We start from the raw sequence: 13,563 nt of genomic DNA, 5'->3' as shown, positions 1-13,563 counted from the left end.
ATCATGAAGTGTGTTAAATGCTAGTGGGAGAATGTTGAAGCATAAAGAGCACTGGATCTGAAGAGATCTTTGTAAATTAAAGAAATTGTTACCCTGGGGAGATTATTAAACTTCTCTAAACCTTCCTCTCCTCATCTGCCAAATGGGGATAATAATATATTACTTCACAGGATTTTTATATGAAAAACCTTTTGTAAATCTTAATAATTTTTATAACTTTTAAAACATTTTTATTGTAAAATTTTTAAAAATCTTAAAAAATCATTTATATATTTTTAAATTTTTACAAATATGAACTTCTGTTAACTACTGGAAAAAAAATACCTCCTTTTGAATTTGGTCATTAGTTGTCATTGAGGATCCCTATGAAGTCATTTCAATAGAATGGTGGTAGAAGAATTACAAGGTATTGAGGAGAGTGGATAGATGTAAAAAAGTTAAGACCCAGTGCCAAAAATATGTTCTAGTATTTTGGAAAGGGAAGAGAAAGGAAGATACTAGATGGATGAGTTAGAGGAATCAATGGAAATTTTATTTTTAAGAATTAGGCAGACCTGGACATTTTTGTAGAGGGGTGTATGTATGTGTATGTGTACGCTCTTAAGGTAAAATTGAAAATAAAGAAGACATTGCTGAAGCAATATTAAGAGTGTAGGTTAGAGAGATTTGTCTGATCAGTTAGTAGGAGAAGCTCTTCCTCTGAAACACTAGAGGAAGAGAGAAAAATTCTAAAGATTGGGGGAGAGAGGAGACTTAAAAGGGTTTCCTTCAAATTTCTTAAGAAATTTGTCAATGTATACATATATTGTATTTAATCCATACTTTAACATATTTAACATGTATTAGTCAACCTGCCATCTGGGGAAGGGGTGAGGGGAAGGAGGGGAAAAGTTGAAACAAAAGGTTTTGCAATTGTCAATGCTGGAAAATTAGCTATGCATAAAAATTTTTGTAAAAATTAATTTAATTAATTAATTTAAAAAAAAAAGAAATTTCTTATCAAGTAAGGGTTTTTCACTGATGGGATGGAGGGGAAGGATAGGTTCAAGCTTAAGAAAGGTGGGATTTAAGAAATCATGGGATTTTATGAATAAAGGCATTTTGTTAAGCCATATTGAGATGAAGAACAGCTTAATGTTATCTAATAATGTTCAGTACCTCTAAAGAAGAAGTAAAGAATCCCATATTGGGAATTACCCAGGGATGTACATTTTAATCACTTACTGGGAATTTTCAAGTTTCAAATTTCAGGGTGATTTCCAGTAAAATGTCTATATGGTAGCCAAGGATTTGGGAAGAAAAATCAGGGTAATGAGGAAGGGGAATGAAGAAGGACAGTGATTTTTGACATCCTGGTGAGGAGAAAAAGATGTTTTGGTGTTGATAAGGAATTGAGTGAGGCAAAAATTAAAGATTGAGTTTGGGGTATAGAATATCCTGGAGATGATGTGATTCTTGTGTGAACTGGTGATTTCACTTCTCACTTATCCTCATATAAGCTAAATAGCTTATGGGATTCATATTAAAGGAACTTAAAGTTCCTGAATATCTTCACTTTTGAGCGTCATGTCCTCATCTATAAAGTAATGTGCCATCTTTTTCATGGGTTTGTTTTGTATACAGTATATCCAAAAGTGCTTAGAATCATAAAGCTACTATTGTTTATTTGTTTGTTTAACTATTAGATGCGCCCTATTAGACTATATAGTTTATCAGGGTAGGAATCATGTTTTTATCTAAACTTTATTTCTTCCTCAAGGTTTCATAATAATGCTATGTGCTTAATATTTGCTAAATGAATATCAGTTATAAATGTATTTCATTGAAGATGATATATTAGCTCACCTTTTCAGAAGACTAATCTAGATTTATCAAACAGATATTGTTTTTAAAAAATTACAAAAAAAAAAGTAGCATGTGTGGGCACTTTGGGAGAAATGAAGAATAGCCTAGTAACTTGGAAAAATCCAAGTAGAAATAATATTGAAAAATAAATATTTAATCAACTATTTTCTTTTTCTAGTCCAAACCCCTAATACCTCTTCAAAAAGAAACTGATCCAGAAACACAGAAAATGGTGCTTACAAACTACATGTTCCCTCAGCAGCCAAGGACTGAGGATGGTAGGAGTTTTGGTTTTTTTTTTGTTTTTTTTTGTTTTTTTCTGTTTTGTTTTTAACATGCTTGACCATTTAAAAGCAAGCTTCTAAAATAAGGATTTTTGTCAGTTTAATACCTAAGATTTTTTAGAGGGAATTTGGAGAGTTCTTCAGAAATGCCTGTCTAAATAATATGAAAGTGACAATAGTTCATTAACAAGTTATTGATAACTTAATCTTTTTTCCCTATTGCATGCAAATAGACAATTTCAAGAAATGGAAAACAAAATCCATTAAAGGTCCCCTATTGTATATAAGTACTCATTTTAGTAGAGTAAATAAAGGGCTTTCCAGTAGTGTATACAGACCATAGTTTTTGTCATCTATCAACATTATAGCCACACTATAGTTTCAAGTTTATGTACAAAGGAACTAGAGAAAATCAAATAAAGTTATTTTTCAATCCTTGTGGATATAAAAGTCTTGTTGGTGCAATTGCAATAAATTCTCTTTCTTCTTTGTCATTTAAAGACCTTCATATCTTGGCTCCTTCCTTCCTTTGCTAGGTTCTTATAATTGCTCCCTGCTCTAAGATCTTCCTATACTGGCCTCCTTGCTGTTCCTTGTACACAGCAATCCATGTTTTATTTCCATGCATTTCCCTATGCTTAAAATGCTTTTCCCCTCATCAAAACTCATAGAATTACCAGAAATATTCAAGGCTTTTCCACATTTTGCAGGTTCCCTGTCCAACTTTTAGGTCCTTTTTTTCTAAAGTTACCTTCCATTGATTCTTTACAAATTTTCTATATCCATATTTATTTACTTGTTTGTCTTTCTTACTAAAAGTCAATAATTGCTAGATAGATAAAGCTTGCCTTGAAACCTGGAAGACCTATGTTAAGCATTTGCCTTTGGCATATATTGACTGCATCTCCCTGGCAAGTCACTTAATCTATCATGCTCTAGGTCAAAGATGTCAAACATATGTGGTGTCCACTATATTTCTTAGTAATGCACCCCACACAAATTAAAATGTAATCGGAAAATGTTTACTAAAATAAATAAAAACAACATAGATAATGATTTACTAAGTCTGTCCCCCAGAGATCCTTTCATATAGTGGCCTCTGTTTCTGTTTGAGTTGGACTCCCTCACCTTTTCTCTAGAGGCAGAGACATCGCAGATCTTCATCAATAGAAGGTGTTTCTTTATCTGGGAGTTCTCTGTGCCAATGAAACCATGTGTCTGGCATCTCTACCCTAATAGAATGTGAGGTTCTTGAGAACAGTGGTTGTCTCTGGCTTTCTTTGGATCCCCCAGCAATTAGCACAATACCCGGTTCCTGCTTGATTAACTGACTGAAAAAGCATCTTGTAGTTTAATGCTTACTCTGGTCATTACTCTGGTCAACCTTGACATGAAGATCCCCATTTGTCTATGTTGTACATTTTATATTTAGTCAGCTCTTATTTTTAGGAAGTTTACTTTATTTGAAATTCCCTTCTAGTTAACTTATCCCCTTTGATCTTAGTTTTCCCTCTATTACTATAAATCCAATTCTTCTATATTAAGTATTATGACTCTCCAAATACCTTAAAAAACAGTCACATCCCTTTCACCTTCTTTTGGATTCTGATTCATCCAATTTATTCTGCACCTTTCCCAGAGTTATGTAATTACAAAGCTTTACAAGCATGCCATATCTATGTCATCCAAATCACAAATGAAAATAATGACCAGAACTGATTAAAATGTAATACTTCATATTGATCTTTTTTCAGTCTGGTCATTGCATAATGAATACCAAATACATCTGACTTTCTTTTTGTCCCATCATAACTCTCTATCTTATATGCCAAGATTTTGTGAGAATCCTTCTTAAAATTTAGTTATATTAAAATTAATATTGTTATGCAGTCATATAGTAGCAGCAATAATATTAAGTACTATTTCATTTAAAAGATTTTTAAATATGTATTTTAAAATTGCAAATTTGACAGTCAACAAACACAAATATTTGCATATATAAAGAAAAAAATTTTACATATCATGCTGTGAGTCCTGTTCAGCTTTTTTTCCTACAACTTTTTTTGCTTACAAGTATATGAAGCTAGTTGAAGTCACAGAATCTTAACCCCTGGAAATGCCTTCAGAATCCACCAATATAACTTGTACATGCACACACAAAATATTCCTTCTGTAAAATAAACCAGAAGCTCATGTTTTAGACAGCGAATGTTTAAATTCCTGGCACATATATTATATTCTCTGGGTGAAGTGTTAAAAGTTGTAAAGAAGGAAATGATTCTGCTTAAAGCTGTTGAGCTTTTCTTTTTGAGTTAACCATATTTCCCAGAAACACTGAAACTAAAGCATACTGTAGGCTTTCAATGTGTCATGGATGAAGCTCCCCCTAAGCTGACATTTGTTATTGGATCCCAAGCTGAACTTCCACCCCAAACAAGTCTGTGTCAGACTGGGATAGTGCAGATAAGCAGATCTTCCTATTTTCATAATCTAGTAGTTCCCAAGGGGAAAAAAAAAATAAGGTTTTGCCATTGCCTTGCTCCTCCAGGTGGGGAGTGGTCTTTTCTTTCTTCTCACCTTTGCTGCACCCCTCCTATGTTACCTTCATGGTAACCCTTTCTCCCTTTGTCCTGCTATTATAAAAATGTAAACTTCAGTAAAGATTGGGAATCCTTTGGGTTCCACATGCATGCTCATTTCTCTTGTAATTTTGAAACCTGTTTCACAGAAGTCTCATGACGTTGTTATTACTTGTTGAAAGTTCCCACTTGTTCACTTTCAATGAAAGGAAATCTACTACTACCTTCCAAAGTAGTCTGCCAAGCTTAATTTTTTTTTATTGGGGGGGGAAGGGGGCTATTTTTCTTTATTCTTAATTCTGCCCTTTAAAGTCAGACACACTATACATATTTAATCCCTCTACCATTTGACAGCCCTTCAGGTAATTGACAGCTGCCATCATGCTAGAGTGGGTAGTATAGTGGAGGGAAAAAATTTCACTGATTTGTAAGATAGAAGACCTGGATTCAAGCCCAAAATAGGCTGTTTCATCTTAGGCAAAGCACTTAATCAATAAATAGTCTCAGGTTCTTTATCTGTAAAATGACTTATCAACCTAATTATTTTGGTGATCAAAACACAATAAATGGGAAACACTTTACAAATCATGAAGATGTATCAATCCTGATATTATTAACATGTGAGCTAAATGTTGGCCCTTTATTTCTTGTTAAATTCTAATTCAATAAATATATTCTTTTCAACTCTTAGAAAATCCCTTTAATCCTGGACATGATTCCCGTGTATCTTAGAAATAGTTGAACTTTTAAAAAATAACAGTTTTTAGAATGATATATTACATTACGACATAAGAAATTGATACTTGATTACTCTCTATATAAACTTATCAATAAGGTACATGACACAATTCTTTAAAGGCATTTCCACTGCAAAGTGAACATGAGAAAAAACAAAAACAAAAACATCATATTCACTGCCTGAAAAGAAAAAAAGCAACCTTAAGCAGAATAACTAAAACCAACCTTTCTCTCCACTAGTTCTATAGCTTTTTCAATACTTTGTCAGAAAACCGCTCTTGATATGGATTTGGAAATAAGAAGGGAATGAAAGATGAATATGTCTAAAATATACAAAGCCAATTTATTATCTGGTGATTTGGATTCTTTATCCTATTGACATAGATTGGGTTTGACTACATTTAACATTAAAGGAATTAAAATTTTTATATTAACTTCTTTCAGGTATAGTAATTAATTTTATCTGTATGAATAATTTTTTTTTATATTTGAAAGACTGACTAGGACCAAATTTTACTATGCCTTTTGTACTCTCAGGACATGAACTACAAACAGTGATGTGAATTAATCCTTAGGAATGCCTCTTCCCTTTTTTTCATTAACAGATGTTTAGCATATCTTTTTGCCAAGAAAATCCCATTATTTCATTCTCTGTTCCCTTGATGTTATGTAAAATGGCAAAATCTCTACATATTTGCATTTTTTGTTGATTTTTATTTTTTAACTTTACCTTTTTAATGCATACTTTAGCTGCTATGTGAAATGTAGAATTACTTTGACTGTGAGTCTGCTGATAGATAATATATCTATTCATAAATTCAGAGAAATGTGTCACCAGGTCGGTTTCAGACTGATGAATTCTTAGGACACAGACAATTTAAAAGACAGTCTAATAAGTTGTAAATGAAAAGTGGTTTACATTAATTAAAACTTTTTTGTATATATGATTTTAAGATGTATTTAGACACAACATAATCTGTTTATATTTATTTATTATGTTCTTTAACAAAAGTGCTAGACAACATGACTTTTGAGTGGCATCGATTTTAAAATGGGAAGGCACTGTGCTGGGCATCCAATCCTCATGATGCAATTGAGAAAAGAGATTTGCTTTTAAGATCACAAAGTAATAGGTGGCAAAATCAGGAATTCATTCCAGGTCATCTGAATCTTAAGCACTGCCCTCTTTCATCTGCATCTCAGGGCTCCCAAGTCTAAATCTATGATCTTTTGATTTCTGAGTTTCTAGTTCCAAAACCTATGATCCTATAGCTTCTTATCTTCATAGAACTTTTCTATATATTATATCATTCATATGCTGTATAATGAGTAAGAAATTGCTTACTATAATCATAGTAAATAACAATTACTGTTTTTTTCTTTTCTTTTTAGTTATGTTCATATCAGATAATGAAAGTTTTAATCCTTCTTTGTGGGAGGAACAAAGGAAGCAGAGAGCTCAAGTGGCATTTGAATGTGATGAAGACAAAGATGAAAGGGAGGCACCTCCCAGGGTAAGTGTTTTCTCTTCTCTTTCTCCAAATGTGAATTTAATCAGTAAGTATTTATTCAATACTTTCAGCAAATATTATACAGTTCAATCTCAGTACTTGGAAAAATTAGTGTCCTGAGTAGAAAAAGAGAATCCCTCAAGGAACTTCTAATCTTGTTGGAAAGATAAGCTGTTCCACAACTGAAGTGAACAAAAAGCAATACAAAATGGTAGGTAAATTAAGTGCCAAATAGGGTAGCATAGACATGTTAAAAGAAGAGAGAAGTTACTATGAGGTAAGGTGGGTATTTTCTCCCTGAATTCTTTTTTGTTATACTCTTCTGTCTTAGTGATATTTTATGTATATTACCAAAAACAAATGTTGATATGCTTAAATATCTAAGCAGCAAATCTCAATTTTTTGCCTGTCATGAACTAACCCAGATTCCAATCAATGATAATAAAATATAAGCCAGAAAATGTACACTGGCATAAAGAATATATGCATATTAATCTTTGAACTATGAAGTTATCTGTACATAACTTAGAATCAAATATAATGACTCATTTCCCTCCAAAAACAAAGTAATAATTAAAATGTCTTTTTGAAATGATTTGATATTTTGAGATGATTAATTTTTGATTACTGTCTAATTCATCTTTAATATTTTGAAGCATAATCTTTGTAAGCAACAAAAAATAATTTCTTTTTATCATAGAAAAACGGTTTTTATTCTAAATGCTTTTCATTTTTATTTCCTTATACATATAGGAGGGAAATCTGAAGAGATATCCAACACCATATCCAGATGAACTTAAAAATATGGTCAAAACAGTTCAAACAATTGTCCATAGATTAAAAGAAGAAGAAATGACTGAGGGCTCTGGAAAAGATTCACAGCCACATGATGATCAACAAAGTGCCATAAGAGATATTGGTGTCAAGGTTAGAAAAATAAGTCACCTTAGAATTATGAAAGAGAAACAAAAACCTGTCTGATGTTTTTTAATGACACTTGGTATAATTATCTTTCATATCAAACTAAATTTTACCTCCATATTTCAGGGTTCCCAGTCTTTACTTCTGCAACTGCTCATCTGAGACAAGGGCATGGGCAGAGAAGGAGAATGTGGTTGGGATTGAGATGGGACTTGTAAAGAGGACTGTTATATCAACAACCTGCAGAAATACAGTATCTTAGGAATTAATAACTTCTGAAAAGAAATAAGACAAAAGTTTTCACAATTGGTATGCCTGTGTAAAGTAAATCACTCTGATAATGGGATGTCATTAAAATTGTCTTAAGTAATAGTGAGTGTTAGGGTAAAAAGTAGGGAAGATGGATAGTAATAAACTCTTGATCCATTGATTACCAATGCCTACTGTAGTTGCTTTTTTGTAATATTAGTATCATTTACTTGTCCTGAAGTACCTACCTCAAGCATATATAGTCTAGGTGGGCTTTTGTGTCAGATTTCAACTTGATTTGCTAATGTTTTAATGATGTCATCCTTAATTAAAGAACTCCTTGGTGTAGTGTAGGTAGATATTTCTTATAAGACCTGTGGGAAACCAGCTTTCTTTATAGCTCTGATTCTTTCTTGATATTGTTATATTTATTTAAACTAGTATTTAAATCTTCCATTTATTCATCCATATATGTACCTTTTCCCATCCTCTTGGATATACACCATTCTCACTAGGTGCTATTTAACTATTTGTTTAACTATTTCAGTTTAATTGTATTGTTTTGAGCAACTTAAAAGTAAAATCACTACACTTAAAAACTGAATATGTATTTTCATGTTTATAGGAAATTAGTTGTAGAATTTCACTTCATGATAGTTGCTACCTCATTTTAAGCAAATTCTGGTAGCTGTTTCTTAATTAAAATTAAAGAATAATTCTTCATTCTATAGAAGTCATTATTGGTTTCCTTTTAAAACTGTAAATTAATTTAATATATTTAAATTAGATTTTAAAGTATGCTTATCTTTTTAGGAACATGGAGTATATACATTTTTATGAAAAGCTAGTTATTATGTATGGGATTGCCTGTCCCAATCTAGGGGAGGGGATAGAGAGAGGGAGGAGAAAATTCGGAAAAGAAGTGAGTACAAGGGATAATATTGTAAAAAAAATTACCCATGCATATGTACTGTCAAAAAAATTATAATTATAAAATTAATTAAAAAAAAAAATTTAAGCTAGATATTTAGCCCTAATCCTTATTTATTTATTTTTAATACATATTGCTTTATTAATCATATTGGGAGAGAAAAGTCAGAACAATAGGGAAAAATCATGGGAGAGGGAAAAAAAAAACAGAAAAAAAAAAGAATTGAACATAGTATGTGTTGATGTACATTCAATCTCTATAGTTCTTTTTCTGGATGCAGATGGCCTTTTTTTTAATCTAAAGTTTATTAGGATTGTCTTGGAAGCCCTAATTCTTACTAATAATTCTTTCTACCTCACAAATTAATGGCAGTCTGATGTAGCAGAGAGTCAGAAAGACCTGAGTTCAGTTCTGGTCTTACATATAGACTAGTTGTGGTACCAAAAGCCAGACACATAATTTTTCTCAGTTCTACAATTCTACACATTTAGGACCCCTTGATTATATAATGATTAATTGATCCCTTATTAGCTTTGCCCATGAGGATTATACAACCTAAATAATTTATCTAGAAGGTATATACAGTATAGAAAGAAAAGAGTTGTTTGATTTCAGGATAACCTAAAAGACCAAGAGATAATGCCACAGCTGCTTTTACATCCTGGAGGAAAGCAGAGGCTACTAAAGATCATGCGTGACAAGCAACTTAGGACCACTAGTTTTTCAGTTTTCATATGATACATTTTTGCTCATATAAGGATCAAGAAATCCATTTTAATATTGATGAAGCCTCCCTCCCAGAATGACATAGCAAGTTAATAAAGTCTTAATTGAATTATGAACCAAAATAGTTTTGTATTTTTGTTTTCTTTTATTAGACATCAGAAACTACTACTCCAATAAAAAGCAAAGCAGAAGATAGAGAAAAGTATATAATGGGAAACTGTGTACAAAAGGTCAATGAGCTTTCTGAAGGTGAAAACAATCCTGGAAGTCCACAAATGATCCCCCAAAATAAAACTTCTGAAAACACAAAGAAAATTATAAACCAAGAGGACTTGCTTGAGGTATGACAATGTTGACTTTTCTATAATTTATGAAGGGAGTCCCTTTAATGGCATATTGAATTTGTTGCCTTTAAGCACAGAAATATTGATAATATAGAACCAACAACATGAGAGTTAACATTACTACTAACATCATCATCTTGCCTGAAAATTAGTTGTTTTCAACTCGAATTTTATACTTGTACTTGAAGGTAAACAAGATAAGCAATCTGATGGAAATTTAATAGTCCAACTTTCTAAAATTCCTGACAACCAGTATGGGTTTTATTTTATATATTTCATTGGAAAGCAAGGAAAAAGTAATATCACTATGATGGAACATATTTCTCAATTAAGTGCCCTTCCTTGCAATCACCAAACTAAGAAGTTCATTTTTCTTTAATATTTGCCCAGTTTATTTAAAAGGGGGTTTTTCTTGAAGGGCTAGCATAAGCAATTATGTTTTTTTTTCAAAAGTTTTGTGTCTTTGAGTATATTTTTGTTTACAATAATGCTGTGAATTTATAAGTGTACTTTTGTTCCTATAAACCTAATTGTTTCAGAGTGCTATCAGAAACTTTTTCATTTATCTTCATAATATCTGTGAGAAGAGGGAAGATGGAAGGAGAATATCAAGGAAACATTCAGTTTCACTCTAGAAAATCTTCCCACAGATGCTGCCTGACTTCTCTGTAATTTTCAGTCTTTATGAGGCTCACTCAAGTAGTCTGTATCTAAAACTAGAAATGAACCCAGGCCTTTCTGATTCTCTGCTGTGCCTGGCTACCACTAATTTTGTGAGATAGGAAGTGATATTTATAGAATTTTGTCTATATAGTTGATTAGATCTCATCCCTTCAAATTTAAATATATAATACACTGATAGCATAACTTCATTTAAATACATGGCAGTTTTATCCCCTAATTATTACAAATGAGCTCTGTAGGATCATTCTCTCTTTTTTTTAAATTAATTTTATAATTATAACATTTTTGACAGTACATATGCATGGGTAATTTTTTACAACATTATCCCTTGTACTCCCTTCTGTTCCGAATTTTCCCCTCCTTCCCTCCACCCCCTCCCCTAGATGGCAGGCATTCCCATATATATTAAATATGTTATAGTATATCCTAGGTACAATACATATATGTGCAGAACTGAATTTTGTTGTTGTTGTTGCAAAGGAAGAATTGGATTCAGAAGGTAAAAATAACCTGGGGAGAAAAACCAAAAAAAGTGCTAACAGTTTACACTCATTTCCCAGTGTTCCTTCTCTGGGTATAGATGATTCTGTCCATCATTGATCAATTGGAATTGGATTAGCTCTTCTCTATGTTGAAGATATCCACTTCTATCAGAATACATCCTCATAAAGTATCATTGTTGAAGTGCATAATGATCCCCTAGTTCTGCTTGTTTCACTCAGCATCAGTTGATATAAGTCTCTCCAAGCCTCTCTGTATTCCTCCTGTTGGTCATTTCTTACAGAACAATAATATTCACATACCATAATTTACCCAACCATTCTCCAATTGATGGGCATCCATTCATTTTCCAGTTTCTAGCCTCTACAAAAAGGGCTGCCACAAACATTTTGGCACATACAGGTCCCTTTCCCCTCCTCAGTATTTCTTTGGGATATAAGCCCAGTGGTAGCACTGTTGGATCAAAGGTATGCACAATTTGATAACTTTTTGAGCATAATTCCAGATTGCTCTCCAGAATGCTTGGATTCTTTCACAACTCCACCAACAATGCATCAGTGTCCCAGTTTTCCCACAGCCCCTCCAACATTCATCATTATTTGTTCCTGTCATCTTAGCCAATCTGACAGGTGTGTAGTGGTATCTCAGAGTTGTCTTAATTTGCATTTCTCTGATTAATAGTGATTTGGAACACTCTTTCATATGAGTGGAAATAGTTTTAACTTCATCATCTGAAAATTGTCTGTTCATATCCTTTGACCATTTATCAATTGGAGAATGGCTTGATTTCTTATAAATTAGAGTCAATTCTCTGTATATTTTGGAGATGAAGCCTTTATCAGAACCTTTAACTATAAAAATGTTTTCCCAATTTGTTACTTCCCTTCTAATCTTGTTTGCATTAGTTTTGTTTGTCCGAAAGCTTCTTAATTTGATGTAATCAAAATTTTCTATTTTGTGATCAATAATGATCTCTAGTTCTCCTTTGGTCACAAATTCCTTTCTCCTCCACAAGTCTGAGAGGTAAACTATCCTATGTCCTCTTAATTTATTTATTATCTTGTTCTTTATACCCATTTTGATGTTATCTTAGTATGTGGTGTTAAGTGTGGGTCCATGCCTAGTTTCTGTCATACTAATTTCCAGTTTTTGTGGGATCATTCTCAGTGACCACTTCTGTACTTTTGAGTATCTTAATAAAACATATGATAAATGGAGCTTTATTACTTTATGGAGGACAGAATGGATTTATAGTCTTGCTTGATCTTTAGGGCTTCAGATCTAGAGTTATCTTAAGGATAGGGGAGAATATTATCTTAGAATTATCATAGGGATAGGATGAAGGTTTTTGTTCTCTGACTTGTGCTAGGATACTAGACCCTCCCTATCTTCAAGGGAGTTTCCTCTTTATATTCTATTGTTCCCTCAAGCTAAAGCTAAGTATCTGTCACTTTAATGGTGCAAAGAACAGACAAGAAGAGATGGTTTGAACTACATTGTGCCCACAGAAGAAATACTGATTAATGTCTCCATTTGCAAGACTGGTCTTTGGGTATTAATAGTTTCCCATGGTATGTGTGTTAAGGAATGCTAGAAGTTTTTCATGCTCCCTTACTCCTCCAAAATGTTTTTAAAGTAAAAATCCAGGGGCAACTAGGTGGCGCAGTGGATAGAGCACCATCCTTGAAGTCAAGAGTACCTAAGTTCAAATCTGCCCTTAGACACTTAACACTTCCTCGATGTGTGACCCTGAGCAAGTTACTTAGCCCCAATTGGCTTAGCAAAATAAAATTAAATTAAATTAAAATCCACCATTAGAAATTCTGTCTTTATATTTAGGCTTTGCTTACAGTCAGTAAACATTTATTAAGCACCTACTATATGCCAGAGACTGTACTAAGCATTGGAAGTAAAGATATGAAAACAAAGTCCCTGTTCTCAAAGATCTTTCAGTCTAATAGTGAAGACAATAGAAAAAAAGAGAGCTGAAAAATGACATTCTGGAAATTCCGAATCCTATATAAAAGAAGACGTTGGAAGGTTTTTTCAGCTATTCAGTTAGAAAAGAAAGACAATTGTGGGTACAGAGTAAAAAAAACTGAAACAATCTTCATGATGGTGAGATTTTGGGGTAATAAACTGTGAGGGAAGCTTGATAATTGGAGAACCAAGTAAAAGCAACTTTGTCTTGGAAATATATTAACATTTTAAACTTTTGTTATTAATATCACAGAAGGAATTTGCTTATTA

At 32.6% G+C, this 13,563-nt stretch overlaps 1 protein-coding gene across 11 annotated transcripts in view; it reads left to right on the top strand.

The window, feature by feature from the left end:
- ERBIN (erbb2 interacting protein) overlaps positions 1-13,563 on the top strand; it is a 167,034-nt gene that overhangs the window by 121,526 nt on the left and 31,945 nt on the right. For 10 of the 11 annotated variants that reach the window (XM_074282389.1, XM_074282387.1, XM_074282384.1 and 7 more), the window contains exons 16-19: positions 2,024-2,123; positions 6,839-6,960; positions 7,711-7,884; positions 9,937-10,125. In XM_074282389.1, coding sequence (XP_074138490.1) covers positions 2,024-2,123; positions 6,839-6,960; positions 7,711-7,884; positions 9,937-10,125 — 585 coding nt within the window. The remainder of the gene's footprint in view (positions 1-2,023; positions 2,124-6,838; positions 6,961-7,710; positions 7,885-9,936; positions 10,126-13,563) is intronic. The other variant, XM_074282385.1, reaches the window with a different exon arrangement.

This window comes from Sminthopsis crassicaudata, chromosome 1 (genome assembly GCF_048593235.1).
Source record: "Sminthopsis crassicaudata isolate SCR6 chromosome 1, ASM4859323v1, whole genome shotgun sequence".
Taxonomy (NCBI): Eukaryota; Metazoa; Chordata; class Mammalia; order Dasyuromorphia; family Dasyuridae; genus Sminthopsis; species Sminthopsis crassicaudata.
Note: the sequence above shows the minus strand (reverse complement) of the source record. Positions and strands in the feature narration are given on the sequence as shown.